Source organism: Thunnus maccoyii, chromosome 9 (assembly GCF_910596095.1).
Source record: "Thunnus maccoyii chromosome 9, fThuMac1.1, whole genome shotgun sequence".
Lineage (NCBI taxonomy): Eukaryota > Metazoa > Chordata > Actinopteri > Scombriformes > Scombridae > Thunnus > Thunnus maccoyii.
Window position 1 is genome coordinate 30,252,135 of NC_056541.1, and position 27,915 is coordinate 30,280,049.

Here is a 27,915-nt window from a genome sequence, read left to right on the forward strand (position 1 = left end):
CATGGCTTAGGGATTAAAACGCTGACCATGAAATGCAATGTCCCCAATTCAAGACTGACTGGGACTGACTTTATTCATTTATAGGGGACAACACCCATTAATTAACTCTGATTGCCTGGGTTAATGCAACAGCTAATTTGCACCCATAGTCCTGTGAAAACCAAAAACCTACAAATGATAAGAAGCAGTAGTACGTAATAGGTTGCAACAAAAACACTTTGTCCCAACAATCTTAAACCAACAATACAATCATATAAGTTTAAAACACTATAAACAAATTAGAGTTAATCTATAAAAACATCAGATTCATTCATGATGCATCTCTCTCTCCCTTGTTTCCTGTCCTCTCTCTAAGTCTAATAAAGGCATAAAATGCCCCCAAAATTATTTAAAAAGTCAGAAATGCTGTCAACTTGATGTTTCTCTCCGTTTGTGGCCTGTGTCTCACAGCTGAGTCAAAGTCATGTGACTTGTGTCCCAGTCTCTACAGAGTGTGCAGAGGAGCAGCAGGGTAAAAACACAGACGAGTACACAAGCAGGTAGAAATCTGCTATCTGATCCCTGGTCCTCTGGACTGCACAGCTGAAGAGGATCAACCCAAAGATGATCAGACATCTTGGGTGAGAATTAGTGTACAGTGGTCAGACACAGGGAAGGATATTTCAGCAACACTGATCTATTACATCAACACAGTGTTTGTACAGGAAATGACAGTGTTGCAGTCAGAGGATAGTGAGAGTGAGGAGTGGTCACAGCAGGTGAGGTGAGGTGAGAGCAGGGGGGAGGGGATGAACAACCAACACAATGACAGACACATGCACTACTGCGTGCGTCATGAAGGATATGCAGGTGTGTGTGTGTGTGTGTCAGTAAGTCTTGTGTCTGTATCTTTGTAACTCTTTACCTGGACCAGAGGAGACAGAACCATTTGTCTTTTGGACACAGCAGCCTATGTGTGCAATGAAACCCAATGGAATGGGCAGAATCGAGCAAATCAACAAAACGTGCCCATATACCGGACATACAATGTAGCATGATGAAAAAGCAACAAACAGCAGCGAGAGGGACAAGAAAGAGGGAGAGGAGAGAAAGAGAAGAGGAGAGAAGAAGGGGACAATTAATGACACATATAAGTGAAACGGGGGTTATCCATAAAAACTCTCAACTTAAAATGAATTATTCAAGAATAAAGAAGGTAAATCCGCTGCTCATGAATAGCCCCCATACAGTTAAACAGCGAGTTTACGTCTGCAGCCATAGACAAGACACTTATCTGTGACTGTGGTCGTAACGGTTTATGGTTTGAGTCAGCAGACATTGAGGACACAGTGCTGATTGCCCCTTGGCTGCTTCAGAGATACTCACTGCGTCGGCCTCGGCTTTCTCCCGAGAGGCTCGCCCCCCGGCCACCACAGACTCCATGACTGCCACCCAGCGCTGTTTGTCTGGGAAACTGGGAGCCATAAAGTAAACAGACTGTCCAGGCCAGCAGGGGGCGTGACATCGGGACTCCAGCTTCAGGACGTAGGGAACATCTGACACATGGGGAACAGAGGTAAGGACTTCAAAATTCTTCTCTTATTTTAATGATTTATAGTGAAAGCAGAACATGCTTCATTTTGCAGGGGGCTCTCTGGAACCCTTTCAGATCTGTCTTGTCTGAGATACATGTAAGTATGAAATAATTCAGAGGGAAAGTAACACATGAAGGACAGGAGTAGAACATTTTGTGTATACCTGACTTGGAGGTGTTGGGTAGCTCAGATGCTCCCACTGCTCCATAAACCTCAACCTCTCCATCTGACAAACACAGGTCGAACTCTTCCAGAGGCTTCACTGAATCTGAGTGACACATGCAGAACAGTGGCAGTAAAAATGATCAGCTCTAGAAGATAAATGAATTATGTTGTTATGTCACACAGGTAAAAGACTCAAGTAACCTTCTCTGGGCTCTATCTCATAGATGGATACTTTGGTCCCATCCAGGACCACATATTTCCTCTCCCAGCCCTGGCCTCGCTTCCCATTTCTGCAATGACATAAGACATTACTACAAAGGTAACATGATAAAAATAGGTTGAGCAGTTTTTCCAGGAAACGCTACAAATGCTTAAATTGGTTTAAGTACCAGATGGGTGGATTCTGTCAGACAGAACATAACAGAGAGCCTGTGAGGACTTGTGTGCAGTAACATCAGACTGCCTGATCAGAGTAGATGACACAGCTTCACAGGGAGGGAGCAGACCAGCGAAACTTTATTGCTTGAGACAAATACACGAATGGGCGTAAGCTTCCATGATTCTACCAGTTTTTGGAGCATATGATTCACATCATTTTCATTCTCATCAAATCATTTAGTGACCCTCTCTACCCTATGTGGAAACAGCAGCATTTGTTATGTTTCTCTACTCATTTGTTCATGTTTTTCCTTTCGTTTGTCACCCGTCCACATGGCAACCATACAGCACCCCAATAGTTAAGACTGGATGGTTTCAAAACAGTGCAAGAAAAGCTAAAATAATCATAGTATCAGTGTGTCTATAGCTAACCTGGGCTGTTTCATCCAGCCCTCCAGGTGCATGTGTCCACTGGCTTCTTTGAGCTGCTGGCCTGGAGAGCTGCCTTTGTCCCGGCACAACCCGTCAGACAGATGCAGGGAGCAGTCGCTGGACATGCCACATGTGGCTGGAAGGCAGGGGGAGCATTTTGGGTGGCACAAAGCATGACACTCTGGAGGAGAGAAAACACTGTTAAAGAGAGAGCAGGTTGTGGCTCCTCTCCTCAGCAGGACACAGGAAGCTGGGTGTGAATAAAAATATGAAATCTGAAACAAATAATATATCATTTTAATGAAAATTTAGGTATTTAACTCAAGAAGCAAACAGAAACAGGTCTGTGTTTAGTGCTTGTCAATTAAATATCTGAGAGTTTAGCATTTTTACATGTTACTTCCGGTTTCTTTTGCGTTACTTTCGTGTTATATAAAGGTCAGGCAAAACAATGGGAGTGCATAAGATGTAGCAGCTGCAGCCATCAACATGGCCTCACAAATACTGAAGATATTCTCACTTTATATCCACAATTAATATTAGAATTTCTATTTATACAATAGAAATTACATAATAAGAACAAATAAATAAAGGGGCTAAAATTTCAATTTTACTTTTGTAAATGAGGCAGCAAATTAAAATAAATAACTACTGTCATCTTTATTTAGTTTACATAAAGGTAATGTGGAAAATTTGGTTCAGAGCTGTCCATGTGAATACATATTTTACTTACCGAGACAGGTAGCGGCTTGACGACCAAAGTGCACAGTATCCAGGCACACGGTACATTTGGCAGCTCTCATGTTGAGTCCCACTGTGAAGCGGTGAGGGGTGTTGTGGTGTACCCTCTCTCTCTCCCTCTCTCTGTCTCTCTGACTGTCTTTCAAACGGCGGCTATACTCTGAATACAGTCAGGGAACATAGTGAGGGCAGGCAGCTCCAGCATGGCTGACTCTGTCAGGTACATCCATCATTTCAAAACCTCAGTGCACCATGCCATACCAGCATTGAAATCAGTTCAACAAAAGATGTTTAGCAAAATGCATAAGCAAGTACGCTCTGAAGACAAAAATGCTTGAAAAATAATTAATTTACTCTCTTGTTTGTGCCAAATCACTGTTGCATTTTAAAGGCGTTATTCAGTCAATGTCAAGTTTCCCGTTGTGTGCCCGGTTTTCTTTGCTTGCAAGTTTACACACATAATATGTTCCATACAACACATGGTCTCCTCAGGACGTGCAGGTATCTGACTTATTTAGTTTAAAATTTAGAAATACATGTTACACTACAAAATATCACAATTAATTATATTTAATTGCTGTTATTGTTTTTATTAGTTCTATGTCGCACTGCAGCTTTTATGATCATATTGTTGTGATCTTACTACAATTAAGATTGGAATCATCTGGTCTTAACTTTATTATTGTAACCTGGCTGTATTGTAAGAGGAAATAAGGTGACTGAATAATACCTTTAGTTTCTGAGTGTGGATTCAATAGGTGATACAGCATTTTGTGCATGACAGAGTTTATAATACGGTGCATCTCAGTTAGTGTATGATGTCAAGTTCAGGTGGGATTGTAGTGGGTTAAAGAGCAGAGCAGAGTTCTGAAAATCAGATTGGCTAAGCTTCAGCAACCAAGATAAAATGCTTCAGATTTCTAAAGCTGTGCACTGAAAAGGGGGAAATTTACTTGGAGATTTCTCAGCCTCGCCTGACCAGCCTGGTGGGATCTGACATTTTATAAGAGTGCAGAGCTTTTAAAATCTGGCCTTTTTGAGGAATGGATGAGGCAAAAGGAGAAGAGAGATAAGAGACCAAACTGCAGAAACCATGAGTTTGGGCGACTTACTTTCAAAAGTGACCCTCCTTCTCTCTGAAAGTTGTGTGAAAGAAAAAGGATAGTAAGAGCTCCATAAAATGATATTTCGCGAGTGAGATTATATGTGTGTGTCTATGTGTGTGTGTGCATATGTGTGCAGGTAAGGGCCAGTAGGTGTTGAGTATGTATGTATGAGTGAGTTTGAGTGAAGCTGTTGAGCTACATGGCACATCATCCCCTCACTCACCCTCAGGTGTTGCTGCGTCCTTCCTGCGTCCAGAGTTGGAGGGTGCCAGGCTGGTCGGGCCCTGCTGGTGCTCAGGAGACTTCACAGACATAATCATCTGCTGCCGTGCTGTGGCCGGGTTTGTAGAGTTACCATGATCCTTATACTGGAGCGCTGGGGTTGGAATAATTTATTAACTGAACTTACATCACTGTTTACAACACTGCTGTTTGTTTACTCTAGTCATCAGTCAGTCTACTGAGACTAGTCTCACCTTCTTCTCTCAGAGATCGCAGCTCCGCTCTCATTTTCTGCAGAGCATCTTCGAGCTCTGAGCAGCGAGATCGCTCTTTGTCCAGAGCTGCCTTCATGTCACTGTACTGCAGGGGCACTGGCTGGATAGGGGGCACAGGAGAAACCTGGCCCTGACTCTGACCCTGGGCCTGGGCCTGAGCCTGAGCAGCCATGGCAGCCAACAGGTCCTCTCGACGACGCCCAAACAGACCCTGAGTCACACAAACGTACAGATACACACAGGAATGAGAGGCAGGTAGATTCTAACTCTTTGCTAGAAAGACAAGAAAGACTTGTTTTAAACCATTTTAACTCAGTTTCTATGTGGTGGTAATACAACAACAATTTTTTCAATACATTTTTTCAAAACAATACTTTCTGACTGTGTAAGAGGCTGGTGGATGTTGTGATAATAATTTATGCATAAAGTGACTCATCTGTGGCTGCCCTGAATTTAACCTTTGTAATAAAGTAATTATAAGACCATGTCATATTAATTCCCTGAATACAATTTCTCAAACACATCCTAAAAGAAACAAATAAATTACATAATTTGTCCTTCTGCTATCTCTGGAATTCAGAAGTAAATTCATCTGTTCAGTCCATTGAATTCAATGTTTCCACAATAATGTACCTGAAGATATCTTTATATCAGAACAAGTGGCAGCATGATCATGATTCTGTCAACCTGAACTAATAATACTTCCAAGGTCAGATATCTGATTCTTTTCCTTCATAGTATTTATTTTTGGAAATTAGATTTTTTCTCCTCCCATATCTTAATATTTCTTAACTGAATTTGAAGATTTCACTTAGTTTTCGTTTGATGTAGGGTGATAGTGGTTGGCCAGGGTGAAAATGATAATATCAATCTATAGATGATATTACTGTTTCCTTCATAATCATAAGTTTATAATGTCATAGCATCTAAAAACTTTTAAATTGCCAGCAGAATTTTCCCAGGGTTATCAAAAACACCCAGACCTGTGTAGGAAGATTAACAAATTATGAATTACTCCAATTAAACATATAATCCTGTCTGACCTTTTTCTTCTTGGAGCCACCATGGGCCTGGGCCTGCAGGAAGTCAATGAGCTTGGTCTGCTGGGTGATGGTCCCCTCCATTTTCACCTTCTCATGGGAGTACACAGCCTGCAGGTGGAGCTAAGTGAACATCACTATTGCCATGAATTTCTCCTCACATACGTTACTTCACACAGAGAGGGTGACAGAGAGATGGGGGTGTGTGTACTGTGGGATAAGACAAAGTGTGGAGGGCATGTGTGTGTTGAGTTGTATGAAAGTGTCTTTTCACTATTAAAACATAGTAACAGAACAGAATCCAGCAGGGGAGCATGTGGCTGTAGTTACATGAATCTCAACCACCTCATAATCTCTGAGTATGTATATTTTCTGTGGATATACATTAGTTGATATATGTGTGCGTGTATGTATGTGTGTGTAGCAGCACCTGGATGTTCTCCAGCTGATATTCTAGGTCAGTCCTCTCAGTTTTCAGCAGGTCAGTTTGGTCCAGAGCATCCTGCAGCCCCTGAGTCAGACGGAAGATGTGGGTCTTCTGAGCATCCATCTGCTGCTGCAGTTTCTCTTGCTATGGAGGAAAAACAGCTGTTTTGTCAGCATCTGGACGCTGTGACTTTGCCACTTGCACTTCTTACAAACGATTGCTTCCAAACCGTTCGGCAAGATTTGACATTTGTTACCACAATGACTTTACAAATATAAAATCAATTTATTTGTCTAGTCTGGCAACTGATTTACAACAGACATAAAGACACAATAGTAGCATGCAGCAATTTAAACATCTAAAATGTGTACATAATCCATGAAACAAAACAATAAAGATCAATGGTACATTGTATATGTGTCAAAATATTTAATGTACCTCATCCAGCAGCCTCTGTTTCAGATCCCTCTCACTCTCCAGCTTTTGCTGTAAACTGCGGGCGTTCATCTCCAGCATGGCATGCTTCTTCTCCAGATCATTCAACTGAGGACAGAAAGCAGGAAGAGTTTACTGTTAAATCTGCAAACTACAAAGGGTAAAATACTTACTCAACAGTGTTGAAATGCTCACAGTGTCGGCGAGACTCTCAGCTTTGAGTTTCTGGTCTTTGAGGGCCTGCTGCAGGGCCAGGATCTCAGCTTTGTGCTCCTTAACTGCCTGTTCCACAGCCTGGCGAGACTCTGAGCTGCGTTGCTCTGCACGAAGCCTGGAGCATACAGCAAACCTTTGTTTATACTGGTTATTATGAGTCTTTAAGAGCATCCTCTTCCAGATCAGCTGTAATGTTTTTGCTATTTTTGTAACTTGCATACAGATATTATTTAAATCATATGAAAGGAATTCAGTCTCATGTATCAATATGTATGTTGTATTTCCCCACTCTTCGAAAAGAAAGGAGAGGTTTAAAGGTTAGTTTAGGGTAAAGGCTTGGGTTTAGAATTAAAGGAAAATAAACTTTTAAAAGCTCTGTAATGTATCTTCCTCATCATTCCTTGCACTCCTGGTATTATTGAGTGATGGTGTTTTAATATGCTTTTTGTGTATCCGTGCCTTGCCTACATCAACTCAGAAAATAATTTCATATATTTCCCAGAATACCTTTTGGCGAACCCTAGAGAATATGCGAAAACCTGTTGCTCTCAGTGTGTGTAGGCGGAGGGAGCCAGATCCAACACTGATAGCAACAACAGCATTCAGAGCAAAAAGGAGTCTTTACCAATCAATCATAACAATTTCTCACAATGTAACATGTCTTATGTTTAAATTATATCATGGACTATTGAAGCCACTATAGATGAAAAAACCTATGTCTCTTTCAAAAATATTAATCTAAATTGTAGCTGTATTGAAAATATCTTAATGTGCTGTAAGCCTGACTGCATTTGGCTTGTTATCTCTAGTAACAAGAACACTACATGCAAGGCAAACCTTATACATGTTTAGGGGCCAATTTAGTCAATTAATGTCCACACAGTTATGTGATACAGTATGCATGTGCGTGTGTGCTTTTAACCTGTTCTGTTTCTCAGTGTCCAGCAGTCTCTGGATCTCCCTGCTCCTCCTCTCAGCCTGGTTTTTCTCCTCCCCCAAAGATGCCCTCCAGGCATCCCACTGTCTCTCCTTCTCCAGCAACTCATCGTTCACAGTCTCCAGCTCTAGAACTTGCTCCTCCAACATGGTGCACGTGGTCTTCAGTGTCTCAAGGTTCTGGTGCAAAAGATGATTTAGTAGAAATAACTGTTAGGTATCCAGACTGTGCCAAGGACACAACTCCTAAAGTTGTCATTCATTCTTACAAAGGAAGTGGGAAAAAAGGAGATATAAAGAGAGAAAGGTTATTAGTTCAACACACACAGATACACACACACACACACACACACACACACACACATATATATATACATATATATATAATATACAGTTTAGGGGTGTGCCCGAATACAAATACATTATTCAGCAAAGCACAAATAGTGTTTTTTTTTTTACAAAAACTATTTGTTTTTGGGAAGAAAAACAAAAACCATGTCAAAAACCAGCATGCAGGTTGGTTACATCGCTATCTCAGTCTCTTTCCTCTGCTCTGCAGTTACGTCTATTAGCAGGTCTCAACGAGGGGAGTCACATCTACCTGCTACATGACACACATCCTTATTTGGACATCACTCCAGGAGTTGGGGGTGTTCCCCAGAGACAAAGCTGAGCTACTGACACAAGTGCAGTGCTCCCAACTGACTCTCCATAACCTGTTTTTCCCCTTCTCCTTTCCACAAAGTTAGGTTGTAAAAAATAGGCAATAAATGAAAAGTGCAAAGCAAGAATCACCTTTGAAGTTCTTCTCTACATGTTACATGGTGTGCTGTCTCTGTGTTATGGGTGTATAAATAGGTAGAGGTCTGTCTGCAATGAGGCGATGAGTTTTAGCTCAGTCGTCAGCGCAGTTTGAGACCCGGTGTGGGGACCTCCTTCGTAAGGTAGTTTATTCATGAACACTTATTGTATCACTTCTAAAATTAAAAGCGTAATAAAAACAAAAACAGGATTTTTAAGCCTCTTTCCACTTTTATTCGAATACAAATACAAATACAAATACAAATAATTTTGGTGCCTCAACAAATACAGATACAGATACAAATACTAAGCTCTGCACATTCCTACTGTATATACAAGTACATGAAATTGTACTTGCACTTGTACAATACAAACATGATGGCAGCTTGAACCGCATACTTGCAATAACACAACTAATTAACTATGTTACTGACTATGCAAACCTTGAGTTTAAATAATAACCCCAAAACTGCGATTATAAACAGATGCTCTGAACCAGCATCAATACTCTCATGGAGCTGTTTAAATGACATGTTTGGAACATTTTTCTATGTTCATCACTAGGGCCCACACAAAGCGCCGTGTTTTATGTCTTGCAATGCACTGCTTTAGACAAAGCATTGGGAGACAAATATAGTCTGTACTGGTGCTGCAGCAACACCACGGCCCTCTGAAGTCCAACGCTTCCACAGCTGACACGACCTGGGAGTGATGGGGATGACACATCCCTCCTACACACCACCCCATCCCTCGTCTATGACTTCCATCACTGGTTACACAACCAACAGGACCAAGAGCGCTACTGGACACCCACACACATATCCTCCCACAGGGGCAGCGAACACATCACACAACCTCCTCGCTCTCTCTCTCTCTCTCACTACACGGCTCCATCCAGAATACAGCACATAACAATACTAAAATATTCCCAGGGTTTCTGCTGCCTGATTTACACTTAACACTGTCAGAGCTGGGAGAGATGTCTAGGTCACCTGTCACAGGGTGTGTTGAGATATCACATAATGTAAATAAGTGAAAACTGGTGTCTGACTGGTGAGTGGGAAGTGGGCAAGGCAAAGGAGTCTGAAGTAGAGAAAGGATTATGACTGTCTAAGAAGACAGAAAAATGTTATTTTTTACAGATTTCAACTAAGGGCAGCTGATATTTTGTGGCAATTTCACATAGAATTTTGAAACTACTGGACTATAATGGTGACATGTTGGCTCAGTTGTATGCAGTGACTGTTGAAGGAAACCCACATGAGCAAGGAAAGAACACACACACACACAAACACACACAAAACCAACACAGGACCACCAGCAGCCAGTTCACCTGTTTCTGGTTGTTAAGGTGCATCTCGCGGTCAGCCACCTCCCGACGCAGCCTATCCACATCCTGGCTGAGATGCAGCCGGTCTTCTCTCTCGTCTGAGGCCTCATCCAGCTGTTTGGACAGGTAGAAGTTCTGGCGGTTCAGCTCAGCGTTCTCCTGGGTCAGAGAGGTCAGTTGCTCCTCCAGGTCTGTGATCACCTGCAGAAAGTCATCAGGATACTCAGGACTGCCAGTGACACGGGAGGAAAGGAGGGGAAAATATACAGAGCACCCACTCTGCACCAAAAATCTATCAACCAAATAACAAACAACTACCTCTAACTAATAAATAATCAATATACTTTTTGTCATTAGATATTAGGTTTTTTTTAAATTAAAAGGCAGACTGTATACTTTGGATTCAATTTACAAAAATGTACATCTGCCTAAAAGGAAAAGAAATTATACTTGAAATAAAAAAGGTAGATAAACTGCGTTTAAGAGATTTGACGCACTTCTACATCAGGTTTGTAAGCTTTAACACAGTTGAGATATGATGTATATAAATACAGGACTTCTAAAATTGTAACAGTGTACACAATACATTTACATACATTTTACAATCTACATGCATAAAAGGTCTCGCTTACATTGTGCTCTCTCTATATGCACATACATGCTGCATATCTAACCAAAACTGGCCCTAACACTCCACATGGTCTAAACTCTACTGCTGCATCATTACATGAAGCAAATATCTAGGTTAGTGATATAATGCAGTAATCGTTTTGGTATGATATCTAGGCTTCTTGTTTAACCCAGACAGCTTTCAGAGCAAGGAGTAGGCTAATCATTCCATCAGCATCAGTCTGTTCCCTTAATCAGCCATGACTACTGTGCATGCTGTAGGGAAATGAGGCTGATGAGGCTGCCTGTTAAGAGCCCCTTATTCTCGGCTCTCATGGGAACATGTGTACCACGCAGAACTTCAAGGTGGCGGGTGGAAAGAGGCAAAGCTTTTAAGTACATAAATTAGCTGTCTGTTCTGTACTGACTCAGTGCTTCTGCTCCCCCGAGGCAAGGGACTGACAGCAGCAACTAAATACTTAAGGCGGGGCAAGGAAGTCAACTGTGGAATGGATGCAGTGGGCATCTGGCAAGCCTCTATATTTACTCTACTCGTCTGTCATCCCAGTCTATAGAGCGACTCGCAGGCCTAAAGTAAATCATATCCGGAGCTTTGCATCCTCAACACTACTGATTACAAATTGTTCAATACTGTTTGTGTAGGCTGTGGGAGAGAATAAAAAGCCTGGTTAAAGAGGTAGCAAATCAGTCCCACCATTTCCCTGAATTAACAAAACATTGTACACTGATAGTACAGAGTACTGAAGAACATCTGCTCTTTCTATGAAACAGACTGAGCAGGAGTGATGTTGGTTTACCCACATTTTCTAAAATGTAACACCTTTTTAGTTAAATCTCTGCTACCTACATAGAGGTGAGTGATATGATTGAAACTGCAATATATGTATGTAAAGGTAGTTCTCATTAATTTCACCATTGTCCACAGCTGTCTAATACAACCAGAGTTATTAAAAGGATAACTACCTTGGTAGAAATAGCAGAATTAAATCTCTGATGGTTGACAAATGACTATAGTCTCACAATATCCATTGTCTTATTGTTAAACTCTAACTTAGTGGGATCAGGATCTTAGCAGGGTCTTAGCAAGAATATGCTCTTATAAAAACCTTTGCCACCATCATAAAACTCAAAATGACCTTTTTCAATTTTCTTCAAAGTTTAAACAGTACACATGACTGCTTAATGGTAGTCAAGTCTATAAAGAGCTAATGTACATAGAAAATAGACAAAAACTAATTCAAAGGGCTGAAAGTCAAAAGCCACACTAGTGGCCCAGATAGGCTGCAGTGCTTATTTACACACTCAATGAGCAATCAATAATCAATGAACAGACTGATGATTTTGTTATTTCTACAGCTGTACAAAAGTGAGGTTAAAATAAAAAAAGGCAGCATTAAGAATGTGGTCAGCAAATTTCATGGCAATCTGTTGATTATGAGTTTTTTTGTCTGCAATGTTGACATTTTGGTTTGGTTGGACATTTGGAGGATAGCACAAGAGCAAAGTTAATGGAGTGTCCAAACGGGGTGTAATGGGCTTTGTAATTCGTAAAGAAATTTTGGTCTGATGGAATCATGCTCTGACATCTGCAGAAAAATTTATGAAAATCTGTCCATCAGTTTTAAGATACCTGGTCATGAAACTGAACTTTGAACTGATGATGTTACATGATGGCTAGTGGTTGTTAAGACATCTTGCTCTTGTCCAAAGTGTTCAACGGACAGACTAATCAACATCACAAGTCTTAGCAAGGCAAAAAATACAGTGGCATTTCAAGCTTCGCTTGTTGCAGAACCTTGGCTGTGTTTGTCTGAACGGTGGCCAGAATATATGGACGATCCTTTCTGAACAGTTTGCGAGTGGGAGGATCTCAAAAGTAGGGCAATGGAATAAATGAAGACCATGATGGTCTTGGTGTTTATTCGAGATATATGAATTTGGAGACACTTAAATCCTTTAAACATGACACCATAATTTTCTCAAGATTAGTGGGACACCAGGGCTCCACAATAAAACCATGCTGTATTCAATTATATAATATAATAATAACATTTAAAGTGGTCTCAGCTCTCATTTTCTGTAAAATTAACAAAAAGATAACAAGCGATTGGATAGCAACAGTAACTATGGAAGGTGTGACTTTAAATTGGTACTGTAAATGAAAAACGTATCTTTCTATTTAAAGAGTTGGCTATTTTTCTTGAAGCATCATTAGTTGATTGGACAAGATGGTGTGGTTTTGTAAAAGAGAGCAAGGAGAGGAAATAAATATATCTGCTGAAATGGAAAATAGAAAGAAAATGACAACAATATACATTTTAAACTATCAATGCAGTTAGTATGTATGGACTGAGGGATTCTGTGTTAGATAACTAAAGCATGGTCAAACGCATTGTTTCCATGACATATGCATACATACACCATGAAGCAAGGCTAAAAAAAGAAAAAAAAACAGGCAAAAGAAAGAAAAAATCCCCTGAATGTGATTCTGCCAAATAGCAATAATCACTGGATGACAGCCATTATCTTCCTGTGAGTTACCTAACTGTTCCAGCAGGTCTAGTTTTGGTAATGGCAGTTCACTCAGTACTTCATGTGCACAACTGAAGTGCTGCACGTGAGCTGTGGCATCATGGCAACAAACAATTCAATTGAGAAACACTAATATAAAAATGTGCACCTATTTGGGGTAGCAGTTCTCTCTTTGAACATGGACACTATTGCGGCACCAGACATTTTTAACCTTTCCATTCATACTGCTGAATTACCAGTTAACTGGAAGGCAGCCATTGTTTACCCTCTTTTTAAGGGTGGTGATCAGGCTGACTTAAATTGCTATAGGCCTATATCCATTTTAGCTTATTAGAGAAACTTGTCAACAAGCAGCTAACTCACTATCTTGAGGATCATAACATTTTGTCTAGTGTACAGTCAGCAACATTGTGCTGCAATATTTATCGACCCAGTGAAAGCGTTTGACTCTGTGGATTATTCCATGTTATTAACTAGACTAGCTAGTATTGGGGTCTCTAGTCACTTGTTGGCTTGGTTTTCAAACTACCTCTCTAATAGGCTGCAGTATGTAAATTTAGACTTCCATCTCTCGCAGCCCCTCCACGTGTCTTTAGGTGTTCCCCAGGGCTCTATACTTGCTCCCACTCTCTTTTTAATAATTCACAATAATTCCCACATTCATTTATATGCTGATTATACAATCTTGTATGCCACTGGTCCAACTCCAGATACAGTGATAAAATCACTTCAGGATAGTTTTCTTGAAATGCAGCAGGCTTTTACTAAGCTCAATCTGTCATTAAACGCTGCCAAGACTAAAGTTATGTGGTTTAGACAGAAAGGTACTGTGTCCCCTTCAATTTTGAACATTATCACTAGAGATGGAACCATCCTAGAGCAGGATACAGGCTATAAACACCTAGAAATCTAGCTAGATAGTGCATCGTCCTTCTCTCATCACGTCACCATGTTGCAGTCTAAGGTCAAAGTAAAACTTGCTGCCAAATGCATGATTGTTCAAATGACCATACTTCCCTTGTTTGATTATGTTGATACAATTTATAGATTGGTTTGCAAAACAATACTTCAAAAGCTTGACACAATTTATCATTCTGCTATTCGACTTGCAACGAATGCCCCATTAAAAACACACTACTGCCTTCTGTATTCTCTGGTTAAATGGGCCTCTCTGCATACTTATCATAATGTACACTGGTTTACGCTTATTTATATAACACTTCTTGGATACTCACCCCCCTATTTAAGTCAGTTATTGCAGCCAATATTTTTGGCCAAGTACAATACGCGGTCTTCCACTTACATCAGGGTAAATGTCCCTAAATCCAACACATCCTTTGGCTTGTTGTCATTCCAGTCCGCTGCTGCTAATGACTGGAATTTGTTACAAAAAACACCAAAACTGGATAACTTTATTTAAATCTCTGCTTTTAAGGGCCTACTTATGGATATTTTAATGATACTTGTAAATATTTTACTTCTGTTTGATTAATACTTGTAAATGTTTTCCTGTAATTGTTTTACTTCAGTTTGATTAATTAGCCATTCTTCTTTGTTTTGTTTTCTTTGTTTGTTTGTTTGTTTGTCCCCTACCCTCCTCCCCCCTTTCAAGTGTCTTCTGGCACTTACCAGGCTGTCATTGTAAATAAATAAAAATATTGTGGAGCCCTGGTCACACTTTTCACCAACTGAGAAATGATGTAAATGTAACAATTTTTGTATGGAAGATGAGTGTGATGAAGAAGGGAGGGAGTTTAAAACCACAGGGACTCAATTTATGATTGATGGTAAAAAAAGAAATGTTTTTAAATGAAGACTCATTTACGCAGGAATAACAGAAACACACATGGACTGAAACAGTATGGCTTTAGGTTGTTAGTTATGTGTGATGATTCAGCTGGTATTCAATGCCAGATGAGACGTCTATTCCTGGAAAGAGTGAAAGAAAAAAAACAAAAAACGAGTGAGCATCTTACTGCGCAGCTGTCTCTCAAGGCATCAAACTTCCGTTGTATCTCATCTCTGTGTGCCTAGGTATGACAAGAGAGACAGAGGGACAGATTTCACTGCCTGAATTACATAACATCAAAGAAGACATCATCTTCAGTGCTCCTCTATTTTATCTCTCTCTCACTCTGAGCACAGTGATCTCCTCCTCAGCCTCTGCAGTTGTCTCCTCCAGCTCAGTCTTGGCCTGTTGCAGCTGGCTTTCCACAGCGTGGCGAGCAGCCTGCAGGTTGCTGATCTGGGATTCGCGCTCCTGCAGTGACAGGGTGAGCTCTGTCACCTGACGCTTGATCTCCAGCTTCTGTTCCTCATGCTCCAGCCCAATCTAGAGAGGCAGACAGAAACGGGGCATCCAGGATCAGGGAGGAGGAGGAGGTGAGTCACCCCAAGGAGCAGCCAGAGACATGCTGACATGACACAACCCCCCACAGGGATGAAAGACGCATTACACCCAACACCTCACCTTGTCTGACTCCGCACAAATTTGTTATTCTGCTCTTTTCTGTATCATCTGAATTAAAATAGTAAATAAGGTTTATTCTCTGCTCAATAGCACAAAATTACCATAATATACTTGAACTGAATTCATTAAGTTGTTAATCAATACCAGTGACTTAAAAAGTGTTAGGAATTCTCGACTATAAAACTCACTTTCTGAACTATTTTCGAACACTTTAAGACAAAAATCCTCTACAAAACCTGTAAGACACCATTACATCTCAACGTCATGCCATATGTCACATTTATGCATTGTACATCAAATGTTCTTTACCTTTTTTGGCATCCAACCTAATGGCTGGAACCTATAAATTATCATCTAACAACTGTTCTACATGCTACACCTGCTACTACATGGGGTCATGACGCACTATAATCATATCCTCGATATACATTCAGGAAAGTATTACACACAGGTATACAGGCACCATTTGCAGGCAGATCGCTACATCAGCTTTATTCATTTAACATTTAAAAGAGTAGCTTTTTAAGTTTAGACCTACACAGATTTTTGTGAAGACATCCAAAATAGTCAATAATAATACTTAATACTGAAGCTGAATTAGGTGTAGAGGTGAAAGGTTGGAATGAGACTGACCCAGTATTCCTATAGTACTCCTCACCTCTCTGAGCCTTGTTTCCAGCTCCAGTACACGGCTCTTATTGCTTTGCTCTTGCTGACTCATTTTTTCTAGATGCTCCTCTAGTTTGGCATTCTGGGCCTCTAACTTCCCAGCCTGAGACTCCAAGTAGAACTTCTGCTGGCGAAGCTCTGAGATCATCTCCTCCTGGGCTTTCCTGCCACGACCACAGGTACAATACACAGGAGCAAAAAGTTGAAATAATAGCCTAGCATTGTCACATGCTAGGTCCAAGATCAAAACAGGTGTACAGTATATTCCTGGTTTTACACTAAAACGTCTTGATTAGAAAAATCTATTGCCCTTATCTGTGTTGTACCAACATGGAGCTGATATAGTACTAATTACACTCAATGAGAGGTCATAGCTTTTACTTGAATTCACCTCATTATAGAGAAAGTAATCCTAATGCTTGTATCAGTACTTACATGTTTTTCTGGGTGTAGATACTGCTGTTGGCTGCCAGTTTGTTGGCCTCAGACAGCTCAGCAATTCTCTGCTCCAGGCTGTTCATCTTAGAGTCCATTGCATTTATGGTCTAAATGGAAATTATGGACAATATAACGTGTTCTTTAATGAAATATTCAGTCAGATCTTTACATCACAGGCTTAAACTGGGGTCAGATTATGGTTCATTGTTTTGTGCTCTACAATAACCTACCCAAGATTATTCCAAACATGAAATCTATGTCAGTGTGATAAATGTTAAAATACGCCTGGAATAGTGTCGCCAAGCTGGTCAGCTCTTACCGCCTTCTGTTCACTGATGATGCTGCACTTCTCCCGCATCTCCTCCTCATATTTGCTCTGACTGGACTCCAGCATCTCCTTATCAGCCATGTCCGCCTTCATCTGGGCCTCCAACACCTGTTCAGTGCCAGGAAGCCCACAGAACCATAACCAGGATATCACTTAACAGGACAGAGAACGGTGTGAAGATGACATAGTGCTGATCTCCAAAGCATAGAGTACACCCACTACTCAACTGGCTAAAGGATGACTGCCAAACATAGATCACTTCCTGTAGGGAGAGTATATCAAGAGATACCTGCCTGTTGTCCTACATTGCAACAATGAGTATATGTGAGTGTATTTAACCTTAATCTTATCTTCGTAGAGCTTCTCCTTCTGCTTCAGATGAGTCTCCAACCTCTGGGCAGTGCCTTGGGTCTCTCGCAGATTCTCCTCAAGCTCCTACACAAAGTTATAAATATGTTAGTCACTGCATAAAACATCAGGGGCCGCATTCACAAAGGCTAACTAGTTTTTGGTCTAAGAGTAATTCAGAGAATATTTTAGCGCTAAAACCAGCTCATATATGATGAGCTGTTTGTGATATATATATTGCATTTATAATTCACATATATATTATATATGTGACATATAGGTAATCCAGAGGAGTCACAAACACTGTATCATAATCAGCTATAGCTGTTTCTGGATATATGCCTGACCTTGTCATCATTTGGAAAAATCCAACAATAATGAGCTTTTAATGAGCTCAATTGGGTTTTGATGGTGGTGGAGCCTTACCAACACACAGGTGTTTTTTGATGCCAGACACAGTATATTTGACAAGGGAGTGTATTAGTGTATTTAATACACTGATATACAGTATTTATTCATGATTTTTAGGTATGCAAGCAGTAAGTGCTACTAAGTGCTCAGGGCGCCAGATAGCACTCTTCACCAATACTATAAAATGTGTTGTAATAATCTATGACGAATAAATAATGATTGATATTTTATTTCACGTTCACTGATACAGACCAGTCCCTTGTCTGTGTCACTGTGGATGTAGTGAGTAAACAGATTTATGAAACACAGTCATCCATATCAACCAGGTCAACCCCACACCTTCTCATAAGAGCTCTCTATATATCTCTATCTATACATATTTTTGTCACAACAGGAAAAGCACAGGTGCTAATGCACAATACTCTAATGGTATTAATTACACCTGTGCTTTTCCTGCTTTGGCAGTGAAAACAGTCTTTTCTTATAAGTTCTCTTATTTGCCACAAAAGCTTCTCTTTTCAGCTTTTTGAGTACATCTTAGGATGAAACTCTTTGTACAAACTTTAATTTAGGGGTCTTCATGCAATAGAATTGGATTAGGAGAACCTGGCCCCAGCTACATGACCACCTTCTCTCTGGCCCTGCACACTCAAACAGGTGTTTTCACTCATTCTGACTAATTAGACCTCTGCGGGGCTATGCACGGTATGACATAATGTCACCAAACCCTATGTAAACCACCCAAATAGATGACTAACAGGAGATATTAATCCAGTCTGTCGCACCCACACAGTTTAATAAGGTAAATTAATTGAAAACACCTGTGTGGGTGGATCATGGCTGTTTAGAGGCTATAAGAAATAATAAAAGAAGTTATTGTTTGGGGTGACTTTGTTCCTTGTGTATATAGAAATAACAGTTTATGGATCATCCATAGAAATAGTAAATTAAAAGGTTTTCCAGAAATATTATGTAAAATAGCACTTCCTCTGCAGTGATGACAATGAGCTATGTTTATCTCACACCTCCTCTGATTATTTTAGCTCCACACAAGAGATAAAAGGTGAGTTACCAGAATCTTATCTGCCATCTGCTGAATCTGCTGGCCCTTGCTCTGGATCTCGTCCTTCAATTTGGTCTCCCGGCGCTCAACAATCTCCAGCCTTTTCACCTGGTTCTCAAGAGTCTTCCTACCATCCTGCATACAATGCACACAAGTAATGTACAAACACCGACACACACACACACACACACACACACACACACACACACACACACACACACCTCTGTTAACTGACTCGCTTTAATTTTAGACATGTACACACAGGTCAAAGGATCCATACATCCAAATAAGCGTATCTCCATGTGAACATCACAATACATTTTGTGGGAACGCCAATTAGACCTAAGATTTCCACTTCAAAAAAGAATTGATGATAAACTGTAGCAGCCACATTCATTTGGTGTGTTAGTTATCCACCTCTGCAATGTTTATATCTCATTATTCTAGGTTCATCACAATAGTTCCAAAGTGCTCATTTGCATTCGTATGTGATGATATGAGCAGTCTTAGGAGCTGTTCAAATTTGACCAGATGTGTATTTTCTTCCCTCTGACTCTCCGGTCTAAATTAATATGAGCTAATTAACAAATTTACATGTCTAGTGCCTGGTGTGAAGCACTGTTTTAGAAGAAATCATAACAACCCCTCTCAAAAATAAAGTATACTGTGTAACTAAAGACACTGCATAAATGAATACATAATGTATGCATAATGTACATATTTATAGTAGAATTATTACAGCTGATCCAAAGATAAAAACCTTGAAAGTGTAACAAATGTAAATACTTATACATACAATATATTTGCATACAACCTATTGTGGTGTGGCTTACTTAAAGGTTTTGAGAGAGATACTCTGAGACAATGATGAAAAGGATAAAAGTTTTGTCTGTTGGTTTCTGCACTTTTGCACATTGTAGTGAGCAAGTTTGGACAGTTACAGTCACAGTTTTTACATTCCTTGTTTGCTCTCCTACACATCTGCAGATAATCACATGCACCATTTTGTCAGCAGTTTAAATGCTTCGAATTTCGTATCAAGATTTTTTTTGCAGAAACTTGACTTGAATAATTTAAACTATATACAGGATGTTTTTTTCTAATGCCAGAAGTGGAAACAATGGTAAACACTGACCTAATAAGTGTGGTGAATTGCTGAAAAGTCCAGGAACATAAAGCAGTTACTATTATTAAAAGGCCTACATGCTTTTAATGATTGTTTTTCTTTTAGGTTTATTTAGATGTTAGGGCATTCACAGTTTACCTAATGTATTTGGCCTGTAAGAAAAGTGTGTACAGCAACATTATAGCAGAAGCGGGAGCACTGAGCCACATGCGAATCAATCAATAAAATATCAAAGGCAGACTGATTAGCTTCATAATACCAGTCACAATAACCGACTTTACTTTCAAGATCGTCTCTACACAATAAATACTGCAGGAATTTGGTAGATATATGTGCAAAAATGATAACCTAAAGGCCTCAGACTCTGGGGTGATATGGGTGAAAAGCTGAGACTCTGAGGCATATAAACGTAGCGTTTCCTACCTTTTTGTTTAGCTTTACCATATGTTTCTCACAAACATGAGGCAATGAAGTAGCTCCACAGAAATGAAATACAAAAATCATACAAATTATGATCAACTGTGTCAAATATTCAGAGCACAATTGAATCTGACGTGCTATCATCAAAACACAAGTGTTTCTCACAAGGTGCAAAACAACCAATTTACAAGCGAACATATGAGCTATTAGCCAGATTTATTTTAACACTTTTAACAAAGATGTTCATGCAAAGCAACAAATGACATGATACACAGAATAACAAGAGAAAAACAGACAGGGGGCCAGAACATATATGAGTCTGTATGATAACAGAGGTGTGTATATACCTCGGTCTCACGGAGGCGTCTACGCAGGCTGTCACTGGAGTCCTCCCTGTTCTGTAGCCTCTCTAGATCTCGCTCCAAGCGCTCTTTGGCCACTCTCATACTCTGATGGAGGTCTGTAGCCTCGGCACTGGCCTTTAATGCCTAGGGGTTAAAAGTCAAAAACATATCAATCAAACAGTAATTTGTTCTAAGAAGTCCTTTTTATAAGTGAAAGGAATCAGTTATATATGTTGCTCAAAGTAATGACACTGGGTAATAAAGCAGTGGCTTCAGATACAAAGTTTGCATATGAGGAATAATTAACATCATTGTGCTAAGTTCAATGACTCCTTGTAAACAAACTGTTTACTGTATAACTGTATAGTACTAATATGATATCCTTAAACAAACAGCACTCAGCCCCTTTAAGAAACAAATTCCTACTGTTGATTTCTGAAATTTGCGTGCACATTGAGTCAGAATCTGTCTAAAATGTGAGCTTAGTCAGCATGGAATATCTGAACCACTGCCACATGTGCTCTTGGCAGAATGCATGGTACTTTTAAATATTCATTTCTGGGAAAAGACAATTCCAGTAGGATGAAATTATCTTTACTAATGAGGCAAAAGTGTTTGATTGCTGATAATTAAGCAGTAATTCTGGTTTTAAAAGACAGCTTAATTGTTCTTGGGCCATAGACCAAATCTGACTGTACACCACAGTTTAAGAGAGACACAGAGAGAGAAAGAAGAAGATAAGGGAGGGTAAAGAAAGAGTTTATACACTCATCGGTAAGTGTAAAATGCTGTTACATCTCTTACGTTTGGGAGCACAAGCTCATATAAATTATTCATTAATATCCCCAACAAAAATACTCTACCTTGGCAAGCTTCTCTTGAAGATCCTGGATTTTTGTCTGCTGCTCAGCATTGGTCTAAAAAAACAAAAGTACCATCATTGTGATATGTGTAGATTGATGTAATATACTGATAAGTATCCTCATCACTTTTATATTAATATGAACTTCATAAACTACCTTCTCCAGCTTGGTGACCAGCTCATCTGTGTCTGCTTTGCCTTGCTCTTTGACCTGTGAAAATATGGAGAAATCAGTGAGATCACTCCGAGTACTGATCATGGCAAGGTAGAAACTCCATAATGACAACAAAAGAGTGAAATATAGTGAAAGTATCATTTTGTGAGTTACATTTTAATTCTCAGCCCAACTCAAATGCAGTTTATGTACAGTATGTGTCAAATATACCATACTGTCTTCTTATGAAACTTTCTTGACCATTAATAGTTACAGTGTAGACCTTCTGCATCCTATGCTGATAGTCTGCAGCCTTCCTCTTCAGTTCCTCGTTGCTCTGCCGAGACTCTTTCAGCTCAGCCTCATACAGGTCGCTACGGCGACGGGCAGCAGACAGGTCCTCCTCCAGTTGTCTGATGGAAACTCGCATCTCCTCCAGCTGGGCATGATATTCCTGTACAAAGACCACAGAAACCATGGATGAGAGGACAGGAGAGGAGAGGAGAGGAGAGGAGAGGAGAGGAGAGGAGCAATGGTCCTAAACACAGAAGGAACAATAACATTAAGAGAGGAAATTTCCAATATGACGAAAATAAGTGTAGTTTCCATTTAGTAGAGCGCATACTTCATAAAAAGTACCTGGAATGGGACAGTCTTTTCAAATTCTAGCCACTTGAAAGCACTTTATCAAATTACCATGACTATATTTATTTAGAAGCCTCTGCAGCAAATTTTGGAAAAATTGGCAGAGAGATTTCTGTATGATTTAAGTGGAAAAGAGCTCTCTAGCAGCCCCAGTGTTGTTTGACCTGAACCTATCTGAAGAAAATGTGCTTGTTAGAAGCCACTGCATTATTTATGAGAGCAAAGTCATTCATAAGAGATATATTTTAGATATGCAGCTTGCATATTAAAACTGAACAAGAAAACAGTTCAACATAGTGAAGGTAATTAAAAGGCATATATAAAAGCCATTATATGTCCAATCCTATAAGTATAAGCACACTAAAATAGTATAAAAAGTCAATGAACAGAGAAAGGAATGTGGAGAGAAAAATACGATCAGCCAGAGCCACTTAATGCACATGTCTGTTAAATAGTAATTAGTCACAGCCTAATACATCTAGTTTCAACCTCCTCATCAGGTTACAGGACAAATCAGCCTGTCAGTCACACTAATAAAAAGTAATCCTTCTGCATCCAGGGACACTGATGCTCAACTGACGCAGAGAAGGACAAGTGAAGCAGACAGCATCAGACATGGTGAAAACAATGCTAAAATAGTTTAGCTGAAGTGGAACGGAAGGTTACATATGCAACTATAGATCTCTGAGTACAGAGAGTGTCTCCCTAACCAGTTAGCCCACACTGGCCTTTCATATGTATGGGAGCCGACCTGTGTAGGTCAAATATCAAGTAGGACAGCTCCCATCAATGAGGATGGGCTGGATCTCCTGGGAACAACCTTTCATCTGCTCGTCCTGACTTCCAGTGTCAATAAAAGCCAGAAATGATTTTCAAAATCCTGTTATTCTTCAGCGAAACAATGACTCAGTCTAAGGAAATTAAAGACGAGGGAATTCAGCTTTCAATATGACGTTAAACAACAGGCTTGTGGAGCACTGAACAGTTATCTTTTATTACAGAGAACCAGTCACACAGTAAGTTTGCTGTCCTTGGTTCATTCAGGTGTCTGTTGCATGAAGAAGCAGCTGTGAAGGAAACATACTTGAGTCAGTTGTGTTGGAATTTAGTCATTTAGTCACTTGTATTGAAAATACTTCCAAGTGACCAGAAAAGACATTAAAGATACTCTCACTATCACTTTATAGAGCAGCTTTCCAGGAATATCTCCTAGGAGACTGAGAAAGACCTTCGAGTCAGAATGTTTCTGACTGCAAATCTTGAGTTTAATTCTCTGTGAGTGTGACTCTACTCTTTATTGGTAATGACGGTTGCATTTCTTTTTATTTCATTTTGTTGTTTGGCTGGGTGCATGATAGTTGAAATAGAAACCTTGAAATGTCAAAGAATATATCAGAGAGCAATCTTTTTTTCAATACTGATCAGCCTCAAGTTTAAGGGTGGTAAACTGGCACACTGCCACATAAAGTTATCTCCTGAGTTCCATTTATTCTTTCCCCAATTCGATACTTGCCCTTAACACACAAAATGAACCAAGCTGGTTATCAACTGAATCACTTAAGTTTGGGTTTATCAGTCCAGCTGTGAGCACATTCATGTGAGAGTGACAGAGTTGTTAATTACAAGCAACGTCTTCAAAACCATGAGTAAAATACTCAGTGTGATATGCAATGACATAGAGATAGCCGCGGGAGAATTAATTTAATGCTGCAACAAAAACCTATTTAGTTTGGTGAAATGTGTATAATATAATCACACATTAGAAGAAAAACTGTGGAAATACTTTAGATAAAATCCAAATATTAAAGATAAGGCTGTAAAAATGTTTGGGAATTATTACATGGGACTTTATAAATACTTTATAAATACTGTTTTCATTTTTAAAATGTTCAGCAATGTAGAGTGAGTATGGAAAATGGAAAATGTTTTATCCATTGATGATATATTTTCTGCAGTGACATTTTGGTGATTTTTTTGTCACATGATGAACAAACTATTCATTTTTCTGGTAAAAGGCCAAAGTGGTTATTACTTTTTATTTACAATTTTCATTTTGTTAAGGCTAAAAAGATTCAGTGCTCACAGTGTCACTTTAGAATAAGACTGTAAAAACATCTGTACTGTTAGGAATCTTGTTGGTAACAAAAGAAATGTAGCATAATTAAAATGCAGCTATAGTCACCATTCATTGGTCTGTCAGTGTGGTAAACTAGTCATCTGTCTGTTAGAAGCTTTGTTTTAAACCCTGAGAGGAAATTAATTGAAAAGTAATTTTACTGATATACTAAAATGCTTCATTAGTCTTACTTGTCACTTTATAAACTGAGGACTTTTGTCCCTGTCTGAGTAATGACTCAATTTGACAAATTGTGATCTGATCCTCTGGAGTTAACCTGCACTGGAGCAGGTTAGCCATGCAGCTAAGTTACCATGGTGATCTAGCCCAGTTAAAAGTAAGCCAACTTTGAGATACTGGAAAACTTGGACTTAACACAAAGATACAGGCCCTTGCTTGAGTTGCATAATCCATCACAGTAAATATTAAGTCTGCATTCATTTATATATTTGTTATTTGTGAGATAACAAGGTGCAAACACCAATCTGATGGACAACAAATGGACAAAAATCAATGCAGACCTTTCCACCTGTAAACAGCAAGCAACAGTACAGCACTTGATCATGCACACACAGTTAATATTTGAAGACACTTATAGCCTGCCTCTTTTTTTGTGTTAAAACAAGGCAGACAGGAACAGTGTGGTTTTTCAATAGTTCTTTGCTCTCTTGTCTTTAGTAAGATTGTCTCTTTGCATATGTTTGCAGGTCTTAATGGCTTTGGCAGATTGCTTTTCTCTGAAAATAAATCTATCCCCAATCTCTTCTGTTGATCCAACACTGCATGGCTTCTGTATGAAAATGATAAACACTGCAGTCATATGACAGAGCGTGGGAGACAGATGCTTTTCAAGATGAAATGCTGGATTTAGCCGGCATAAATACCCTGCTGAGAGGCACCAATGGGAACACAGACAAGGTAATATGCATGAGCAGCAAACTATCCTCATATATTTGAAGATGCAGATTATACTCTTTTTGTTCTAATCATAATGTATCCGTGGAATGTTTGCTTTGGGAGGGTGTGCTATTTTTACGTCCGCCCACTAATACATATCCAGTGACACGCTCAGTTCAACCACAGTCTCACTACTGTTGAACCCTTACTCACACCTCCACCCTCCACTTGGACTGTTTCGGGGTTACAGAAGACTAAGGCCACTGGTTTGATCGTGATAAACTGCCCCACACCATTTGGACGTCCTAAGTGGAGGATTCTCTCTCACGCTGTTTTTTCATTCTTCATTTCCATCACTTTTCATGTGTACAACTGAGTGTAACACCATGAATACCTTGGAGGAGAAACTGTCCGAAAGTGTGCCCCCTTATCTCCATTTGCACAATTCATTGCATCAAGACTACATGTACACACTAACATGTGGCCACGTAGTTCTTGGAGAAAGACTATGAAGGTAGTGGGATGCAGCCAGGACAGCAGGTTTTTGCCCCACCTTTGAGTGCAGCCATTCGGACAATGTATAAACACTTTTGTTTTCAAGCTCAGTTTGTCTCAAATATACTGAACACTTAAGTGGTCCCAGGACAGCATGTAGAAGTAATCCCTCCAACACATCCTGGGTCTGGAGGCATTTTATCTGTATGTCAGTCATGCCCTGAACACCTCAACAGGGAGGCAACAAAGGACCATCTACCTGGACAACTTCAACTGGCTTTTCTTGCAAAGGAGCAGCAGCTTAGTTGCAAGGCTCTTCTGAATTGCATGAACCACTTCTGCCATAATATGGTATTGCATTGTATAAATGTAATTTTTGAACTATAACACATTATACTGACGTAGGATTAAATAATGCTAGTAAATTTTATTTTGTACCTTGATAAGGTAAGTATATGCACAGTACATGATATTAAATGCAGATTTTATATCTGCAAAAAGCTCTTTTCAGAACAGGATGCAATCCTCTAATACATCACTGGTTTTAAGGTTTTATATCAAGTAATGGTCAAAAATGATGTTTCTCGAACAGAATGAGCTAAGGCCCCAGCACCTCATCACGACAGCCTGCCCACTGCATCGGTACTCTCTTCACTCGTAGGTATATGGCTCTCATCACTATAGCAACCATTGCACAATGTATTCGGTGCTTGGTAACCAGCACTAGTGTAGGCTGAGAAACACAGGTTGTTTTTCTATTACCTTTTTTTAAGAAAAAGTGGTGCATAATGCCAGGAAGATTATTTTTCATGCTCTGTATCTATTGTCCTAAGCTGTCAATTTTGTAACAGCTCAATTCTCACAGCTGGCAACACTCAGCCATGTGGTGCTGCTACACATGCAGAAATATACACAAACTCACATGCATGCCACACATTCATCACATTTGATTTCAGTAATTTAGTGTAGCGTGCAGTATAGGAAATTTAAAAAAATTTGGGGGGGGAGGGGTAACTTTTGCCCCCACTGTCTAAGAAATTGGGGCATTTACTACATTTTGGGGTCCAAAAATAGTAATTAGTGCATAAAGTTGCTGTTTCTAACGTGAAATGAGCGCAGATTAAAATAAATACAGTAATCATCACCTTGTGTAACCAAAACCTCCTCAATAAACACTGTCTCATTTCATTCAAATTAATGCATCAATTTCCTTTCAACAACTAAGGTTTTATTTAGGAAGAACCTTCAGTGTAAACCACTAGATGACAGTATAACATAATGATCTTGAGATCATGACGATATTTAATTGGTTTGATCTAATTAAATTGACCAAAAGTTCTGGTTGGGGGGATAATGTCATATTCAGACCTCCTACAAGTCAAAGCCAGTCTACCGTTGTCATTGTGGGTCTGATGCGTTGTATGCCACAGTTTTACAATATTACAGACTAGTAGCTACAAATACTGTCAAAAGAGCCAAAACGAGTGTAATATTCCTTCTTTATTGATGCAGTTCTCGAAATGCCTTCAGCTGAAGTTTTTTTTAGCATTCTTTATTTCATCTCCAAATTTATCCTTGCTGAGGTTTTGACCACGATGACATGATGAAAATAACATAATAGACTCGATTATCCAGCACTGCCTCATTGGTTAGTAAAAAGTATGTTCTAAATTTGGGAATAAAAGCTCATTTCACTTGACGCACTGAGCCCATTAATGTTAGTTGCTGCCCTTTTTACACAGCCCGTTCAAGGCGGGAATGCTGCGCCTTTATTCCGCCTCGCTATTCTATATAAAAGGTATGGACACGCAGCGGGGGGCAGAGTTGCTCCTCCAATAAGTCGGCCACGGAGGTAGTCATAGCCGGCTGGACGTCTGTGTGAAGCTTCA

General features: G+C 39.7%; 2 protein-coding genes and 1 long non-coding RNA gene across 13 annotated transcripts in view; 2 read left to right on the plus strand and 1 right to left on the minus strand.

The window, feature by feature from the left end:
- mtmr3 (myotubularin related protein 3) overlaps nucleotides 1-867 on the plus strand; it is a 36,349-nt gene extending 35,482 nt beyond the window's left edge. Inside the window, exon 22 of the transcript XR_006098086.1 lies at nucleotides 850-867. The gene's annotated coding sequence lies outside the window, so the exon portion shown is untranslated. The remainder of the gene's footprint in view (nucleotides 1-849) is intronic.
- LOC121903716 (citron Rho-interacting kinase) overlaps nucleotides 1-27,915 on the minus strand; it is a 49,348-nt gene that overhangs the window by 6,112 nt on the left and 15,321 nt on the right. The window contains exons 5-30 of one of the 11 annotated variants that reach the window (XM_042421032.1): nucleotides 22,157-22,327; nucleotides 21,877-21,930; nucleotides 21,721-21,774; nucleotides 20,861-21,001; nucleotides 18,977-19,102; nucleotides 17,485-17,580; nucleotides 17,137-17,253; nucleotides 16,815-16,924; nucleotides 16,369-16,543; nucleotides 15,375-15,572; nucleotides 15,217-15,270; nucleotides 10,082-10,279; nucleotides 7,934-8,127; nucleotides 6,991-7,126; nucleotides 6,799-6,903; nucleotides 6,364-6,504; nucleotides 5,937-6,044; nucleotides 4,873-5,104; nucleotides 4,620-4,772; nucleotides 4,403-4,426; nucleotides 3,283-3,450; nucleotides 2,550-2,730; nucleotides 1,941-2,029; nucleotides 1,738-1,842; nucleotides 1,366-1,535; nucleotides 905-949 (exon numbers count right to left, since the gene is read on the minus strand). In XM_042421032.1, coding sequence (XP_042276966.1) covers nucleotides 905-949; nucleotides 1,366-1,535; nucleotides 1,738-1,842; nucleotides 1,941-2,029; nucleotides 2,550-2,730; nucleotides 3,283-3,450; nucleotides 4,403-4,426; nucleotides 4,620-4,772; nucleotides 4,873-5,104; nucleotides 5,937-6,044; nucleotides 6,364-6,504; nucleotides 6,799-6,903; nucleotides 6,991-7,126; nucleotides 7,934-8,127; nucleotides 10,082-10,279; nucleotides 15,217-15,270; nucleotides 15,375-15,572; nucleotides 16,369-16,543; nucleotides 16,815-16,924; nucleotides 17,137-17,253; nucleotides 17,485-17,580; nucleotides 18,977-19,102; nucleotides 20,861-21,001; nucleotides 21,721-21,774; nucleotides 21,877-21,930; nucleotides 22,157-22,327 — 3,345 coding nt within the window. Of the gene's footprint in view, nucleotides 1-904; nucleotides 950-1,365; nucleotides 1,536-1,737; nucleotides 1,843-1,940; nucleotides 2,030-2,549; nucleotides 2,731-3,282; nucleotides 3,451-4,402; nucleotides 4,427-4,619; nucleotides 4,773-4,872; nucleotides 5,105-5,936; nucleotides 6,057-6,363; nucleotides 6,505-6,798; nucleotides 6,904-6,990; nucleotides 7,127-7,933; nucleotides 8,128-10,081; nucleotides 10,280-15,216; nucleotides 15,271-15,374; nucleotides 15,573-16,368; nucleotides 16,544-16,814; nucleotides 16,925-17,136; nucleotides 17,254-17,484; nucleotides 17,581-18,976; nucleotides 19,103-20,860; nucleotides 21,002-21,720; nucleotides 21,775-21,876; nucleotides 21,931-22,147; nucleotides 22,328-27,915 lie in introns of all 11 variants that reach the window. The other 10 variants (XM_042421030.1, XM_042421031.1, XM_042421029.1 and 7 more) reach the window with 10 other exon arrangements.
- LOC121903721 lies at nucleotides 1,465-4,977 on the plus strand. Its single transcript, XR_006098088.1, has 5 exons — nucleotides 1,465-1,555; nucleotides 1,626-1,670; nucleotides 1,964-2,058; nucleotides 4,626-4,737; nucleotides 4,886-4,977. It is a non-coding gene; the product is annotated as an uncharacterized LOC121903721 (long non-coding RNA).